The sequence below is a fragment of the Bombyx mori genome, chromosome 12, assembly GCF_030269925.1.
Source record: "Bombyx mori chromosome 12, ASM3026992v2".
NCBI classification, from domain to species: domain Eukaryota; kingdom Metazoa; phylum Arthropoda; class Insecta; order Lepidoptera; family Bombycidae; genus Bombyx; species Bombyx mori.
Genome location: NC_085118.1, coordinates 15,414,368 through 15,428,076, shown reverse-complemented (window position 1 = coordinate 15,428,076; position 13,709 = coordinate 15,414,368). Strand labels below are relative to the sequence as shown.

The window sequence follows — 13,709 nt, the reverse complement described above, 5'->3', positions numbered from 1 at the left end:
AATGAGATGATATGGAATGAAATATAATCTTCGTAAAATGGTGGTCATTTACTAAAATTTTTTCAGTGGACTTTTTGGAGGATCCCGAGAAGTTGCGTCCAGCGGCTTTGTTTCATTTTCCCACATTTGTGCATTTTCACAGATATTAAACAGTTAATAAACCACCGTTATTACACATTTAAACCTGAAGAAACACTAAATAGACAAAATAAAACAAATCACAAAACTTCACTCCTCGCGTTCCCGCCAAAAAGTCCTTTGTTTTCCTTTTTTTAAGAGATTTTATGACCTGGTAACTAAGACCTTTAAGTCGTCTTATTTTAATTTATGTTCTTATTTTTATGAAAAATGACAATATGGAGTGAAATGAAATGAAACGAAGACAATTAATTATTATTTGTGACATTAATCAACTGGGATGAAATTAAATGAAATGAGATGATATGGAATGAAATATAATCTTCGTAAAATGGTGGTCATTTACTAAAATTTTTTCAGTGGACTTTTTGGAGGATCCCGAGAAGTTGCGTCCAGCGGCTTTGTTTCATTTTCCCACATTTGTGCACTTTCACAGATATTAAACAGTTAATAAACCACCGTTATTACACATTTAAACCTGAAGAAACACTAAATAGACAAAATAAAACAAATCACAAAACTTCACTCCTCGCCTTCCCGCCAAAAAGTTCTTTGTTTTCCTTAATCACACATTAGTCTCAGATTAAAAACCACAAAACTCATAAATAATATAAATAGGAATAATAGCTTAGATTCCTTTACCGGTTTAGAGACGAAAACAACTATTTTGGGCGGGAATCCATTTCTTTTTCATAAAATTTTATTGTATTATGAAGTCGTGGCCTAAAGTACTACTGTAGCGGTGTTCGAATCCCGCCTTCAGATATATACCAATATTTCTAATGAAATAAGTGTAATAATGTGTAATAATTTCTTATAAAAATCAAAAATCTTATTAAAATCTACAAAAAATAAAAATTATAAAAACCAAGGTTTATATTGTTTGAAGAATGTTAGATTACAGATATTTAGTTATGGCGGGTAGCCATCATACAGCACAAGATATTTGACAAATGCTTGAATCTAGCTTAAGACTTTTTCAAGATAACCTTCCATATATATACAAGTCCTAAAGAACAACATTCTCATTCCCAATCCTGCGGACCGAATGGTAAACAGTCGACGTCGCCCAAAACAAGTCATTTCGGATCCTCCCGATCCACTGACGGCGCTTTTAGGCACCTCAAGCACCGGTCATCGTTCTCGTCGATACCGTCGCTTGCGATGAAGGGCTCGACGAGTAAATTAGCCCACAGACGCAGCCCACTGAGTTTCTCGCTGGATTTTCTCAGTGGGTCGCGTTTCTGATCCGGTGGTAGATTCAGCGAAGCACTGCTCTTACTAGGGTTTGTGTTAGCAACAATGGCAGGTTTGAGTCCCGTTGAGCTTACCTACACGCCCGGTGACCTGATATGATCTTTCAAGACCATCAGCTAACGGAGGAAAAAAAAACATTCGGTGTTCGGACCGTCGGTCTACCGAGCAATATCACCCGCTCGGTGGAAGATCTTCCTTTCGTCGTTAACTCCCACAAAGTCTTCGTTTTCAATTAATTTTATTATAAAAAGTTCAATGTAAATTTAAATTTATAGGGCAAAAATACTTGATCGTAGTTTAAAATAAATAACGACATACAGAAGAAAACATTTAATTGCAAAATAATAGTAATATCTTTTTTCTTTAATAAAATTCGTATTACAGAGTATACAGTAAGTACCTATCTCCTTTTGTGTATAAATAAATCTCACTTATAACATAACCAAAAAATAATACAACGCAGACTCGGAGGCCGCGCGCGCTAGGAGTCGATGTCAGCATCTTGCTGGCTCGAGAAGTAGCTGACGAGGCCGCCGAACTCCCCGCCGTCCGGGTCCGGCGGCGCGGCCCGGACCGGCGCGCCGTATTCCGGCACGAAGCCGCGCGGCAGCGGCCCCGGCGCGTACGGCCCGTACGGTCCGTACTGCGGCGCGTACGGGCCCAGCGGGTGTCGCGGTCGCCGGTCCTTGTTCTCCGTATGTTTTATCTTAGGATGCCGCAGCGGCTCCGGCGTTGGTCCGGGCGAGGCCGGCGCCGGTGATCCCACTGGTGATCGATACTCCGGTTCGGTTTTAACTTCGGCTTTTATCCGAATGAAGGGATCAACGACTGGCGCGGCAGGAGAGGAGGCCCCGAGCGTGGCGGGCGGCGGCGTAGGTCCGGCGCTTTTAGACGCTTCCGATCCAGGGGTCGAGGGTCTAGGCCCCGCGGAGGGACTCCTCGATTTTGTGGTCTGCATGCTTTGATTCGCGGGTGACACGCTGAGTCTCGCCGGATTGAATCCAGGTCCGTGCGGTGACGGGACTGGTGGAATGCGCGATTCCAAATGATGGGGTGGAATGCGGGAATCCATTGCGTGCAGCGACACGCGTGAGTTCATTGAATGCGGAGAAACGCGAGAGTCTAAGAGATGCGGTGGAACCCGCGAGTCTAGCGGATGGAGCGGTATGGATGGCGCGTGGTGCGGCGGCGCGCGAGATTCTGGGGCACTGTGTGTCGGTAACGGTGCTTCTGGAGCGTGAAGTGGAGGAACCTGTGATTCAGGTATATGATGTGAGGAAACTCTTGATGAATCTGGAGCGTGATGTGCAGGTATTCTTGAGTCTGGAGGGTGATGTGGAGGTATTCTTGAGTCTGGAGCGTGATGTGGGGGTATTCTTGAGTCTAGGGCGTGATGTGCTAGTATCCGTGTATCAGGGACGTGATGTGGAGGTATTCGTGTATCGGGCCCATGCTGTACAGGCAAACGAGATTCTGGGTCATGATGTGGAGGTAATCTTAAGTCAGCACCATGTTGTGAAGGCACTCGTTCCTCCGAGCCAAGATGTGGAGGTATACGTAGGTCTGGTCCGTGATGAGGAGCTCGCACGTCTGGAGCGTGTTGTGCAGGTACACGAGTATCTGGACCGTGATGTGGCGGTACTCTGGCATCAGAACTAAGATGCGGAGGCAAACGTACATCTAGACCCAGGTGCTGATTCACTCGTGCATCTGATGCATGTTGTGGAGGAACACGAGCGTCCGGCCCGTGGTGCGGAGGTCCATGTACGTCATGACCGTGATGTGGAGGCACGCGCACTTCCAGACCAAGAGTAGGAGGACGTCGCATTTCGGGCCCATGATTAGGGGGACCTCTCATTTCGGGTCCATGATTAGGGGGACCCCTCATTTCGGGTCCATGATTAAGGGGACCCCTCATTTCGGGACCATGATTAAGGGGACCTCTCATTTCAGGCCTATGGTTAGGAGGACCTCTCATTTCAGGCCCATGGTTAGGGGGACCTCTCATTTCAGGCCCATGGTTAGGGGGACCTCTCATTTCAGGCCCATGGTTAGGGGGACCTCTCATTTCAGGCCCATGGTTAGAGGGACCTCTCATTTCAGGCCCGTGGTTGGGGAGACCTCTCATTTCAGGCCCATGGTTAGGGGGACCTCTCATTTCGGGCCCATGATTAGGGGGACTTCTCATTTCGGGTCCATGATTAGGTGGACTTCTCATTTCAGGTCCATGATTAAGGGGACCTCTCATTTCAGGCCCATGGTTAGGAGGACCTCTCATTTCAGGCCCATGGTTAGAGGGACCTCTCATTTCAGGCCCGTGGTTAGCGAGACCTCTCATTTCAGGCCCGTGGTTAGGAGGACCTCTCATTTCGGGCCCGTGATTAGAGGGACTTCTCATTTCGGGTCCATGAGTAAGTGGACCTCTCATTTCGGGTCCATGATTAAGGGGACCGCGCATTTCGGGTCCATGGTTAGGGGGACCGCGCATTTCGGGTCCATGGTTAGGGGGACCGCGCATTTCGGGTCCATGGTTGGGTAGGGCTCGCATTTCGGGGCCATGATGTGGAGGTCCGCGCGCTTCCGGGCCTCGATGTGGAGGTCCGTGTAAATCTGGACCACGATGTGGTGATCCGCGTAGTTCTGAAGCATGATTTGGAGGAACGCGGGTATCTGAAGAATGATGCGGCGGGACTCGAGATTCCAAATTGTGCGCTGGGGCTCGGACATCGAGCGGTCGCGGCGGCATCGGGTGCGGGGGCCCGCGCGCGTAGTTGAGGGGCCCGGGGGGCGGCAGGTAGGCGGGGGGCGCGGGGCCCGGGTAGTAGCGCGGCGGGAAGCGTGCGGCGCCCTGCATGTACACCGCGCCCTGCCCGCGCGGACCGTACGCGGGACCGCCGCCTCCGTACATCATCTGGTTCCTGCACACAACCGTCAAATGTTACCTTTTTTTTGTTATTGCCCTTGTAGACAGATGAGCATACGGCCCACCTGATGGTGAGTGGTTACCGTCGCCCATGGACTTCAGCAATGCCAGGAGCAGAGCCAAGCCGCTGCCTAACGCTTAATACTCTCCACAAGCCTCGTTTGAAGAAGGACATGTCATAGCGCTCGGGAAACACCGTGGAGGGGAGCTCATTCCATATCCGGATGGTACGTGGCAAACAAAGACCTCTGGAAACGCACTGTGGATGAACACAGCGGTTCCAGATAATATGGATGAACTCTGCTCCGATGGCGGGAGGTGCGGTGATAAAAAGGAGATCTTTTTACTTTTCGAAACGAGGTTTTATGTATTTAATGTCTAAAAAAAAAGTAACTTAAAAGGCGAGAAAGAGAGAGATAGCAATACGTGTTCTCGTTTTTTTTTTAAATAGGTCATGTACAACATCTCAGTTAGTGTCGTTAAAATATTACCTAAACTGGTTTATCATATGCGGCATTCTCGTGATAACACTAGGCTCTTCAGACACCGGCTTGAACGGCTGCGGGGAGCCGGCCACCGACAATGTACCTGTAATTATGTTAAAGTAATTTACTACAACGCGGTGTTACGAAGCTGCACGACCTACCTACATAGATCAGCTTATAAATTGTAATAGTGCACGTCTTCGATTGATTTGACAAATCAATTTAATTCCAATCATTCTGGCTCTATAGTCGGCATTTCCTTTGCCGGACGTTTTTTTTTTATGCGTCAGAGCGGCGATGACGAATTTTCTTTTTTGAGGGAGAAAAAGGACGTGCTTGTGTTAAGAAAGCTTAAGGGTTGTTTTTCGTAACAGGAGGCATATAGAGAGACATCATGAAGGACAATTGAGATGAATCAATGAACTAAAGGATAGAGAATCGTCCAGGTAACAATTCTCTGCCCGTCATTTTGTTTCGTGTTGAAGTTAGTTTTCTGTAGAGACAACATCTCAGTCCCTACGGGCATATATATTTTCAGTAAATAATTGTAGTTGTATCATAATTTGAAGATGTCCCAACTACTGGGATGTCAAATCATTTGAGTTTATTCAATTAAATGATTTCACATATTGACACTATTACTTTTATTACCTGGACATGATAATTTAAATTTCAGCAAGCCGTCAATTTTTTTTTAATTGTCTGGATGGGTGGACGACCTTACAGCCCATCTGGTGTTAAGTGGTTACTGGAGCCCATAGATATCTACAACGGACACCACCCACCTTGTGATATAAGTTCTAAGGTCTTAAGTATAGTTACAACGGCTGCTCCACCCCTCAAACCGAAACGCATTACTGCTTCACGGCAGAAACAGGCAGGGCGGTGGTACCTACCCGCGCGGACTCACAAGAGGTCCTACCGCCAGTATATAGTGTTAAAATTCTGGTGGGGCGTCTCGTAACGTCCTTAATTTGATCGCTTATTCTTATTAGTTCCATGGACATCACCGCGAGGTTACCTTCGGACAGCGAGGGGTGCGCGTGCAGCGGCGCGGGGCGCTCCTCGGCCGACAGCAAGCCCCGCAACTCCGCGCGGACCTGTCGGACCAGATGTCGTTGTCTGTCTCACACGGGGACACAACAGTGGGGCAGAATAGTAGGACAGAACGGTTTGGAGGAACAGCATCGTCTAAACATAGGATCGTTATGTCGGTCTCACACGGGGACACAACAGTGGGGCAGAATAGTAGGACAGAACGGTTTGGAGGGACAGCATCGTCTAAACATAGGATCGTTATGTCAGTCTCACACGGGGACACAACAGTGCGGCAGAATAGTAGGACAGAACGGTTTGGAGGGACAGCATCGTCTAAACATAGGATCGTTATGTCGGTCTCACACGGGGACACAACAGTGGGGCAGAATAGTAGGACAGAACGGTTTGGAGGGACAGCATCGTCTAAGCATAGGATCGTTATGTCTGTCTCACACGGGGACACAACAGTGGGGCAGAATAGTAGGACAGAACGGTTTGGAGGGACAGCATTGTCTAAACATAGGATCGTTATGTCGGTCTCACACGGGGACACAACAGTGGGGCAGAATAGTAGGACAGAACGGTTTGGAGGGACAGCATCGTCTAAACATAGGATCGTTATGTCGGTCTCACACGGGGACACAACAGTGGGGCAGAATAGTAGGACAGAACGGTTTGGAGGGACAGCATCGTCTAAGCATAGGATCGTTATGTCTGTCTCACACGGGGACACAACAGTGGGGCAGAATAGTAGGACAGAACGGTTTGGAGGGACAGCATTGTCTAAACATAGGATCGTTATGTCTGTCTCACACGGGGACACAACAGTGGGGCAGAATAGTAGGACAGAACGGTTTGGAGGGACAGCATCGTCTAAACATAGGATCGTTATGTCTGTCTCACACGGGGACACAACAGTGGGGCAGAATAGTAGGACAGAACGGTTTGGAGGGACAGAATCGTCTAAACATAGGATCGTTATGTCGGTTTCACACGGGGACACAACAGTGGGACAGAATAGTAGGACAGAACGGTTTGGAGGGACAGCAACCACTAAACATAGGATCGTTATGTCTGTCTCACACGGGGACACAACAGTGGGGCAGAATAGTAGGACAGAACGGTTTGGAGGGACAGCATCGTCTAAACATAGGATCGTTATGTCGGTCTCACACGGGGACACAACAGTGGGGCAGAATAGTAGGACAGAACGGTTTGGAGGGACAGCATCGTCTAAACATAGGATCGTTATGTCGGTTTCACACGGGGACACAACAGTGGGGCAGAATAGTAGGACAAAACGGTTTGGAGCGACAGCATCGTCTAAACATAGGATCGTTATGTCTGTCTCACACGGAGACACAACAGTGGGGCAGAATAGTAGGACAGAACGGTTTGGAGGGACAGCATTGTCTAAACATAGGATCGTTATGTCTGTCTCACACGGGGACACAACAGTGGGGCAGAATATTAGGACAGAACGGTTTGGAGGGACAGCATCGTCTAAACATAGGATCGTTATGTCGGTCTCACACGGGGACACAACAGTGGGGCAGAATAGTAGGACAGAACGGTTTGGAGGGACAGCATCGTCTAAACATAGGATCGTTATGTCTGTCTCACACGGGGACACAACAGTGGGGCAGAATAGTAGGACAGAACGGTTTGGAGGGACAGCATCGTCTAAACATAGGATCGTTATGTCGGTCTCACACGGGGACACAACAGTGGGGCAGAATAGTAGGACAGAACGGTTTGGAGGGACAGCATCGTCTAAACATAGGATCGTTATGTCGGTTTCACACGGGGACACAACAGTGGGGCAGAATAGTAGGACAGAACGGTTTGGAGCGACAGCATCGTCTAAACATAGGATCGTTATGTCTGTCTCACACGGAGACACAACAGTGGGGCAGAATAGTAGGACAGAACGGTTTGGAGGGACAGCATTGTCTAAACATAGGATCGTTATGTCTGTCTCACACGGGGACACAACAGTGGGGCAGAATAGTAGGACAGAACGGTTTGGAGGGACAGCATCGTCTAAACATAGGATCGTTATGTCGGTTTCACACGGGGACACAACAGTGGGGCAGAATAGTAGGACAGAACGGTTTGGAGCGACAGCATCGTCTAAACATAGGATCGTTATGTCTGTCTCACACGGAGACACAACAGTGGGGCAGAATAGTAGGACAGAACGGTTTGGAGGGACAGCATCGTCTAAACATAGGATCGTTATGTCGGTCTCACACGGGGACACAACAGTGGGGCAGAATAGTAGGACAGAACGGTTTGGAGGGACAGCATCGTCTAAGCATAGGATCGTTATGTCTGTCTCACACGGGGACACAACAGTGGGGCAGAATAGTAGGACAGAACGGTTTGGAGGGACAGCATCGTCTAAGCATAGGATCGTTATGTCTGTCTCACACGGGGACACAACAGTGGGGCAGAATAGTAGGACAGAACGGTTTGGAGGGACAGCATTGTCTAAACATAGGATCGTTATGTCTGTCTCACACGGGGACACAACAGTGGGGCAGAATAGTAGGACAGAACGGTTTGGAGGGACAGCATCGTCTAAGCATAGGATCGTTATGTCTGTCTCACACGGGGACACAACAGTGGGGCAGAATAGTAGGACAGAACGGTTTGGAGGGACAGCATTGTCTAAACATAGGATCGTTATGTCTGTCTCACACGGGGACACAACAGTGGGGCAGAATAGTAGGACAGAACGGTTTGGAGGGACAGCATCGTCTAAACATAGAATCGTTATGTCTGTCTCACACGGGGACACAATAGTGAGGCGAAAAGTTTGCCGTCGTACAATCGAGACAAAATCGCAGTCACGACATGCAGTGTCGAGTAACCGAACTTATTTGTGTGTATTAAAAAAAAAGGTATCGAATTCTCCACACTGCGCCACGTGCAATCGCTAGATGGCGTTGCCAGTAATTTAGAAAAAGGTTTAAATTAATGGAAATGAAATATTCTGGCGTTACAAGAATAGTAGGACTGAACGGTTTGGAAGAACAGTATCGTCTAAACATAGGATTAGGATAGTCGGGACGCGTATTGTACCCTTCCCGTGTACATTATGAGGCAGTACTGCCTGAATAATGTAAATAATATTAAAATTATATTAATATAAGAAAAAACTAATTTCTTAATTAACTTTAATTTTTACTTTTTAACTTTTTAATAAATAAATTTAAAAAAAAATTAAAAAACTGTTAATGTATGTTCAAATTGTATGTAATTATTTTTGTGTGGAATAAAGAAAGCTTTGTTATTATTATACTACCTTGAAACACGCACGCATTTGTTGCGCTAATTCCCTTTCCAAACTGGTGTTCAATGGCAGGCGCGTGTCCTTCAATCGCCCACGGGTTTTGTAATTAGCACACGCGCAATTAAACGCCACAAGTCCGTGTTTATTTTAAGTACACGGAAAAGGAAATACGCAGTCGGGACAGCCCAAGTGAAGCGATGGAGCGTCGCACACGACAACGGCAATATTTGCGCCGTTTATTAAAAATTGCTGCAGAAAGAAGCGCTGTGTCCTGCTCTTTAGATGTCACTGTCCTTTTTTTTCCCTACCTATGCTGATAGCCTTGAGAGGCTATTTCAGCTTCACCCTAACATGTGCAGATGAGCTCACGGAGTTCAAGCCGGAGTGTTGCTAACACTGATCTTAGCAAGAGCAGTGCTTCGCAGAATCTACCACCGGATCTGAAACGCGACCCACTGAGAAGATCCGGCGAGAAACTCTTGCGTCACACGAGTCCACCCACAAGACAGAAAAGCGAGAAAGGTGACGAGGGAAGCAAACTGTCCCGAAAAAATAGACCGGTGGGCTATTAACTGTTCCGTCTTGGTTACTGTCAATACCTCACTGTTCTGCCCCCGTGTGTGGGGGTGGGGGGTGTTGGGGGGCGTACCTGCAGGCGCGGCGGGGCGGGCGGGCGCGGGGCGGGCGCGGCGCCGTACGGGCCCATGCGCTGCACGTCGGGCGCGCCGGGCCCGACCTGCATCCCGTATCCCATGCTCATTTGATTCTCCTTCTTTAGCCTTTTACTTTCTTGTAGAGCTAGTTTCGCTTGTTTCTTCTCTTCCCTCTCCTTGGCTTTCTGTTCTTTCAGTTTCTCCTTTTCTTCTCTCTTCTGTAACCTCTCGAGTCGTTTCGCTTCTTTCTCGGCCTGTTTCGCTTCGCGTTCTTGTCGCTTCCTCTCGCGTTCAATCTGTATTAGAAATATTTCCATGCACTATACACATTGCGGTAACGTCGGCCCTCGGCCAGTCGGTGGTTGACGCGAAAGGTTAGCGTACCACTAACAATTAATTTCAGAATAGTCTAGAGTATTACATATTTCTACTCTATCAACAGTAGAAATAAATAGTAGAGATATTACATATGATATTAAGACTTACTTGATTCGGTCGAAGCGGTGTTCCGTCTTGGCCGAGCTCTGTAACATAAATACGATATTACATAGACGATCTCATTCACACTAGAAATACGAGACAGACATGCGGCACGGCATCACCATCATCATCTTAACATTTTCCTGCCACTCAGTTATTGGTACCGCTTTGAACGATGACTGTTACTATGATATGGTTTAGCTATTTTGGGGGTTGAATGCTTCCCGCTTCCGTAGGTTTAACCCGCGATTCCCTACAAGTGACCCCTGGGTGGTGCAAAACGGGAGCCGAAAACGTAACCGGTGGTAGGACTAGTCCGACTGGCTGGCGACCACCCTCCAACTAGAGTCCGCCGCCAAATAGCCTAGCTGTGTTCCGGCGTGTGGGTTGGAGAGCCAGTTTTATTCCTTCCCTTTCCTCTTCCTTGTTGGAGGTGAATCCTGATGATACCTGGAACATGCGGAGCAAACGTGTGTGCGAGCTTGCGGGACGTGATTGTTTGACGGGGGTATAGGGAGACCCAGTGAAACGGTGTTCGCCGCCGCCCGCCGGTCAGTAGGGGACCTGAACCCGGGTGTCACTACTAAACTCCGCCCCGGGAAGCTATCCCGCCAACCGGTGTAAAATCCTGTCGTGCGGTCATCGTGCCGGAGTCGGAGACCGGAGTGGATCCCGACGATCGCACGCAGGGTGGACTGGGAGCCCTTCCATGCCCTGCGTCGGTCTCTCACGCAACCCGTGATCGACCACACACTATGTTCCGCGCTTTATTCAGGTGTTGTCATGATTTCACTTCGAACATCCTACCTCACCCTATCCCACTCTCCAAAAAACAACAAAAATGAAAATCATAAACAGAAAAAGGGTTATATCGGCGATCCCCTATTCCACATTTAATGTGGATTTCAGCAATGTCAGGGGCCTACATAGCAACCTTGACGCCGTACACTACCATCTTGAGACGGCGCAGCCTGCCCTACTGTTTCTGACGGAGACGCAGATATCAACTCCGGATGATACCTCGTATCTTGAATACCCCGGCTACGTATTGGAGCACAACTTCCTGCGTAAAGCCGGGGTGTGTGTATTCGTTTGGGCTGATGTCTGTTGTCGCCGTCTACGAGGCCTCGAACAACGGGACCTGTCCCTCTTGTGGCTGCGCGTGGATCACGAGGGTTGTACCCGAATCTACGCGTGTGCAGGTTCAGCTCTGATTGAGCATGTGCAAGAGGGGACTAGCCGCGTGCTTGAGCAGTACCCATCTGCGGAGGTGGTGGTCCTTGGAGACTTCAACGCTCACCACCAAGAGTGGTTGGGGTCCAGAACCACTGACCTCCCGGGTCGGACTGCCTACGATTTCGCCTTGGCCTACGGCTTCTCCCAGCTGGTGACACAGCCCACCCGTGTCCCAGATATCGAGGGGCACGAACCTTCTCTGTTGGACCTTCTGCTGACCACGGATCCGGCCGGATACAGTGTGGTGGTCGACGCTCTACTTGGATCGTCTGATCACTGCCTTATCCATGCTGTTGTACCACTCTCTCGTCCTGGTCGTCGAACGACGACCGGGTATCGAAGAGTTTGGAAGTATATGTCAGCAGATTGGGATGGATTGCGTAAATTTTACGCATCCTACCCAAGGGGGCGGTTCTGCTTTTCCTCTGCTAATCCTGATGTCTGTGCGGACCGTCTTAAAGACGTGGTGCTCCAGGGGATGGAATTGTTTATTCCCTCCTCTGAGGTGCCCGTTGGAGGTCGCAGTAGACCCTGGTATAACAATGCCAGCAGGGATGCTGCACACCTCAAGCGGTCCGCATACGTGGCATGGGATAATGCCAGGAGACGTCAGGATCCTAACACCTGAGAGGAAAGGCGGAAATATAACGCCGCTTCCAGGTCCTACAAGAAGGTTATTGCCAAGGCGAAGTCGGAGTACGTTGCTAGAGTTGGCGAGCGACTGAATAGCTATCCCTCTGGGAGCCGTGCTTTATGGTCGCTCGCCAAAGCTGCAGAAGGAAACTTTTGCAGGTCTCCCACCACTGCGCAAGTCCGATGACAGTTTGGCCCATAGTGCGAAAGAGAAGGCTGACTCTCGCCTCGAACTCGACCGTGGACGACGGGGGTGCCACACCACCGAACATCCCCCGGTGTGATAGCTCCCTGCCTGAGATCTGCTTCACGCAGTGTGCAGTCAAGCGGGAGCTCCGACTCCTGGACGTCCATAAGTCGAGTGGGCCAGACGGCATCCCTGCAGTGGTTCTGAAAACGTGCGCCCCTGAGCTGACGCCTGCGCTAACGCGTTTGTATCGCCTCTCTTATTGCACTAACAGGGTTCCGTCTTCATGGAAGACCGCCCACGTCCACCCTATCCCCAAGAAGGGTGACCGGTCGGACCCATCGAGTTATAGGCCTATCGCGATAACTTCCTTGCTTTCCAAGGTGATGGAGTGAATAATAAATATACAACTCCTGAAGTATCTGGAGGATCGCCAGCTGATCAGTGACCGACAGTACGGTTTCCGTCACGGTCGCTCTGCTGGCGATCTTCTTGTATACCTTACTCACACGTGGGCTGAAGCCTTGGAGAGCAAGGGCGAGGCTCTTGCTGTGAGCCTTGATATCGCGAAGGCCTTCGACAGGGTCTGGCATAGGGCACTTCTATCGAAGTTACCATCTTACGGAATCCCCGAGGGTCTCTGCAAGTGGATCGCTAGCTTTTTGGATGGGCGGAGCATCACGGTCGTTGTAGACGGTGACTGCTCTGATACCATGACCATTAACGCTGGCGTTCCACAAGATTCGGTGCTCTCCCCCACGCTTTTCATCCTGTATATCAATGACATGCTGTCTATTGATGGCATGCATTGCTATGCGGATGACAGCACGGGGGATGCGCGATATATCGGCCATCAGAGTCTCTCTCGGAGCGTGGTGCAAGAGAGACAATCAAAACTTGTGTCTAAGTGGAGAACTCTCTGGGGCGAGTCTCCGAATGGGGTGAATTGAACTTGGTTCAATTCAACCCGACAAAGACACAAGTTTGCGCGTTCACTGCGAAGAAGGACCCCTTTGTCATGGCGCCGCAATTCCAAGGAGTATCCCTGCAAACTTCCGGGAGTATCGGGATACTTGGGATTGACATTTCGAGCGATGTCCAATTTCGGAGTCATTTGGAAGGCAAAGCAAAGTTGGCGTCCAAAATGCTGGGAGTCCTCAACAGAGCAAAGCGGTACTTCACGCCTGGACAAAGACTTTTGCTCTATAAAGCACAAGTCCGGCCTCGCGTGGAGTACTGCTCCCATCTCTGGGCCGGGGCTCCCAAATACCAGCTTCTTCCATTTGACTCCATACAGAAGAGCCGTTCGGATTGTCGATAATCCCATTCTCACGGATCGCTTGGAGCCTCTGGGTCTGCGGAGGGACTTCGGTTCCCTCTG

At 49.3% G+C, this 13,709-nt stretch overlaps 1 protein-coding gene across 3 annotated transcripts in view; it reads right to left on the bottom strand.

The window, feature by feature from the left end:
- Positions 1 to 1,710: 1,710 nt before the first annotated feature.
- The window catches only part of LOC101744024 (remodeling and spacing factor 1), a 39,383-nt gene continuing 27,384 nt past the window's right edge, over positions 1,711 to 13,709 (bottom strand). For all 3 annotated transcript variants that reach the window (XM_038014295.2, XM_038014297.2, XM_038014296.2), the window contains exons 21-25: positions 10,279 to 10,316; positions 9,789 to 10,088; positions 5,825 to 5,903; positions 4,810 to 4,906; positions 1,711 to 4,313 (exon numbers count right to left, since the gene is read on the bottom strand). In XM_038014295.2, coding sequence (XP_037870223.1) covers positions 1,877 to 4,313; positions 4,810 to 4,906; positions 5,825 to 5,903; positions 9,789 to 10,088; positions 10,279 to 10,316 — 2,951 coding nt within the window. In that variant the 3' untranslated portion in view covers positions 1,711 to 1,876. The remainder of the gene's footprint in view (positions 4,314 to 4,809; positions 4,907 to 5,824; positions 5,904 to 9,788; positions 10,089 to 10,278; positions 10,317 to 13,709) is intronic.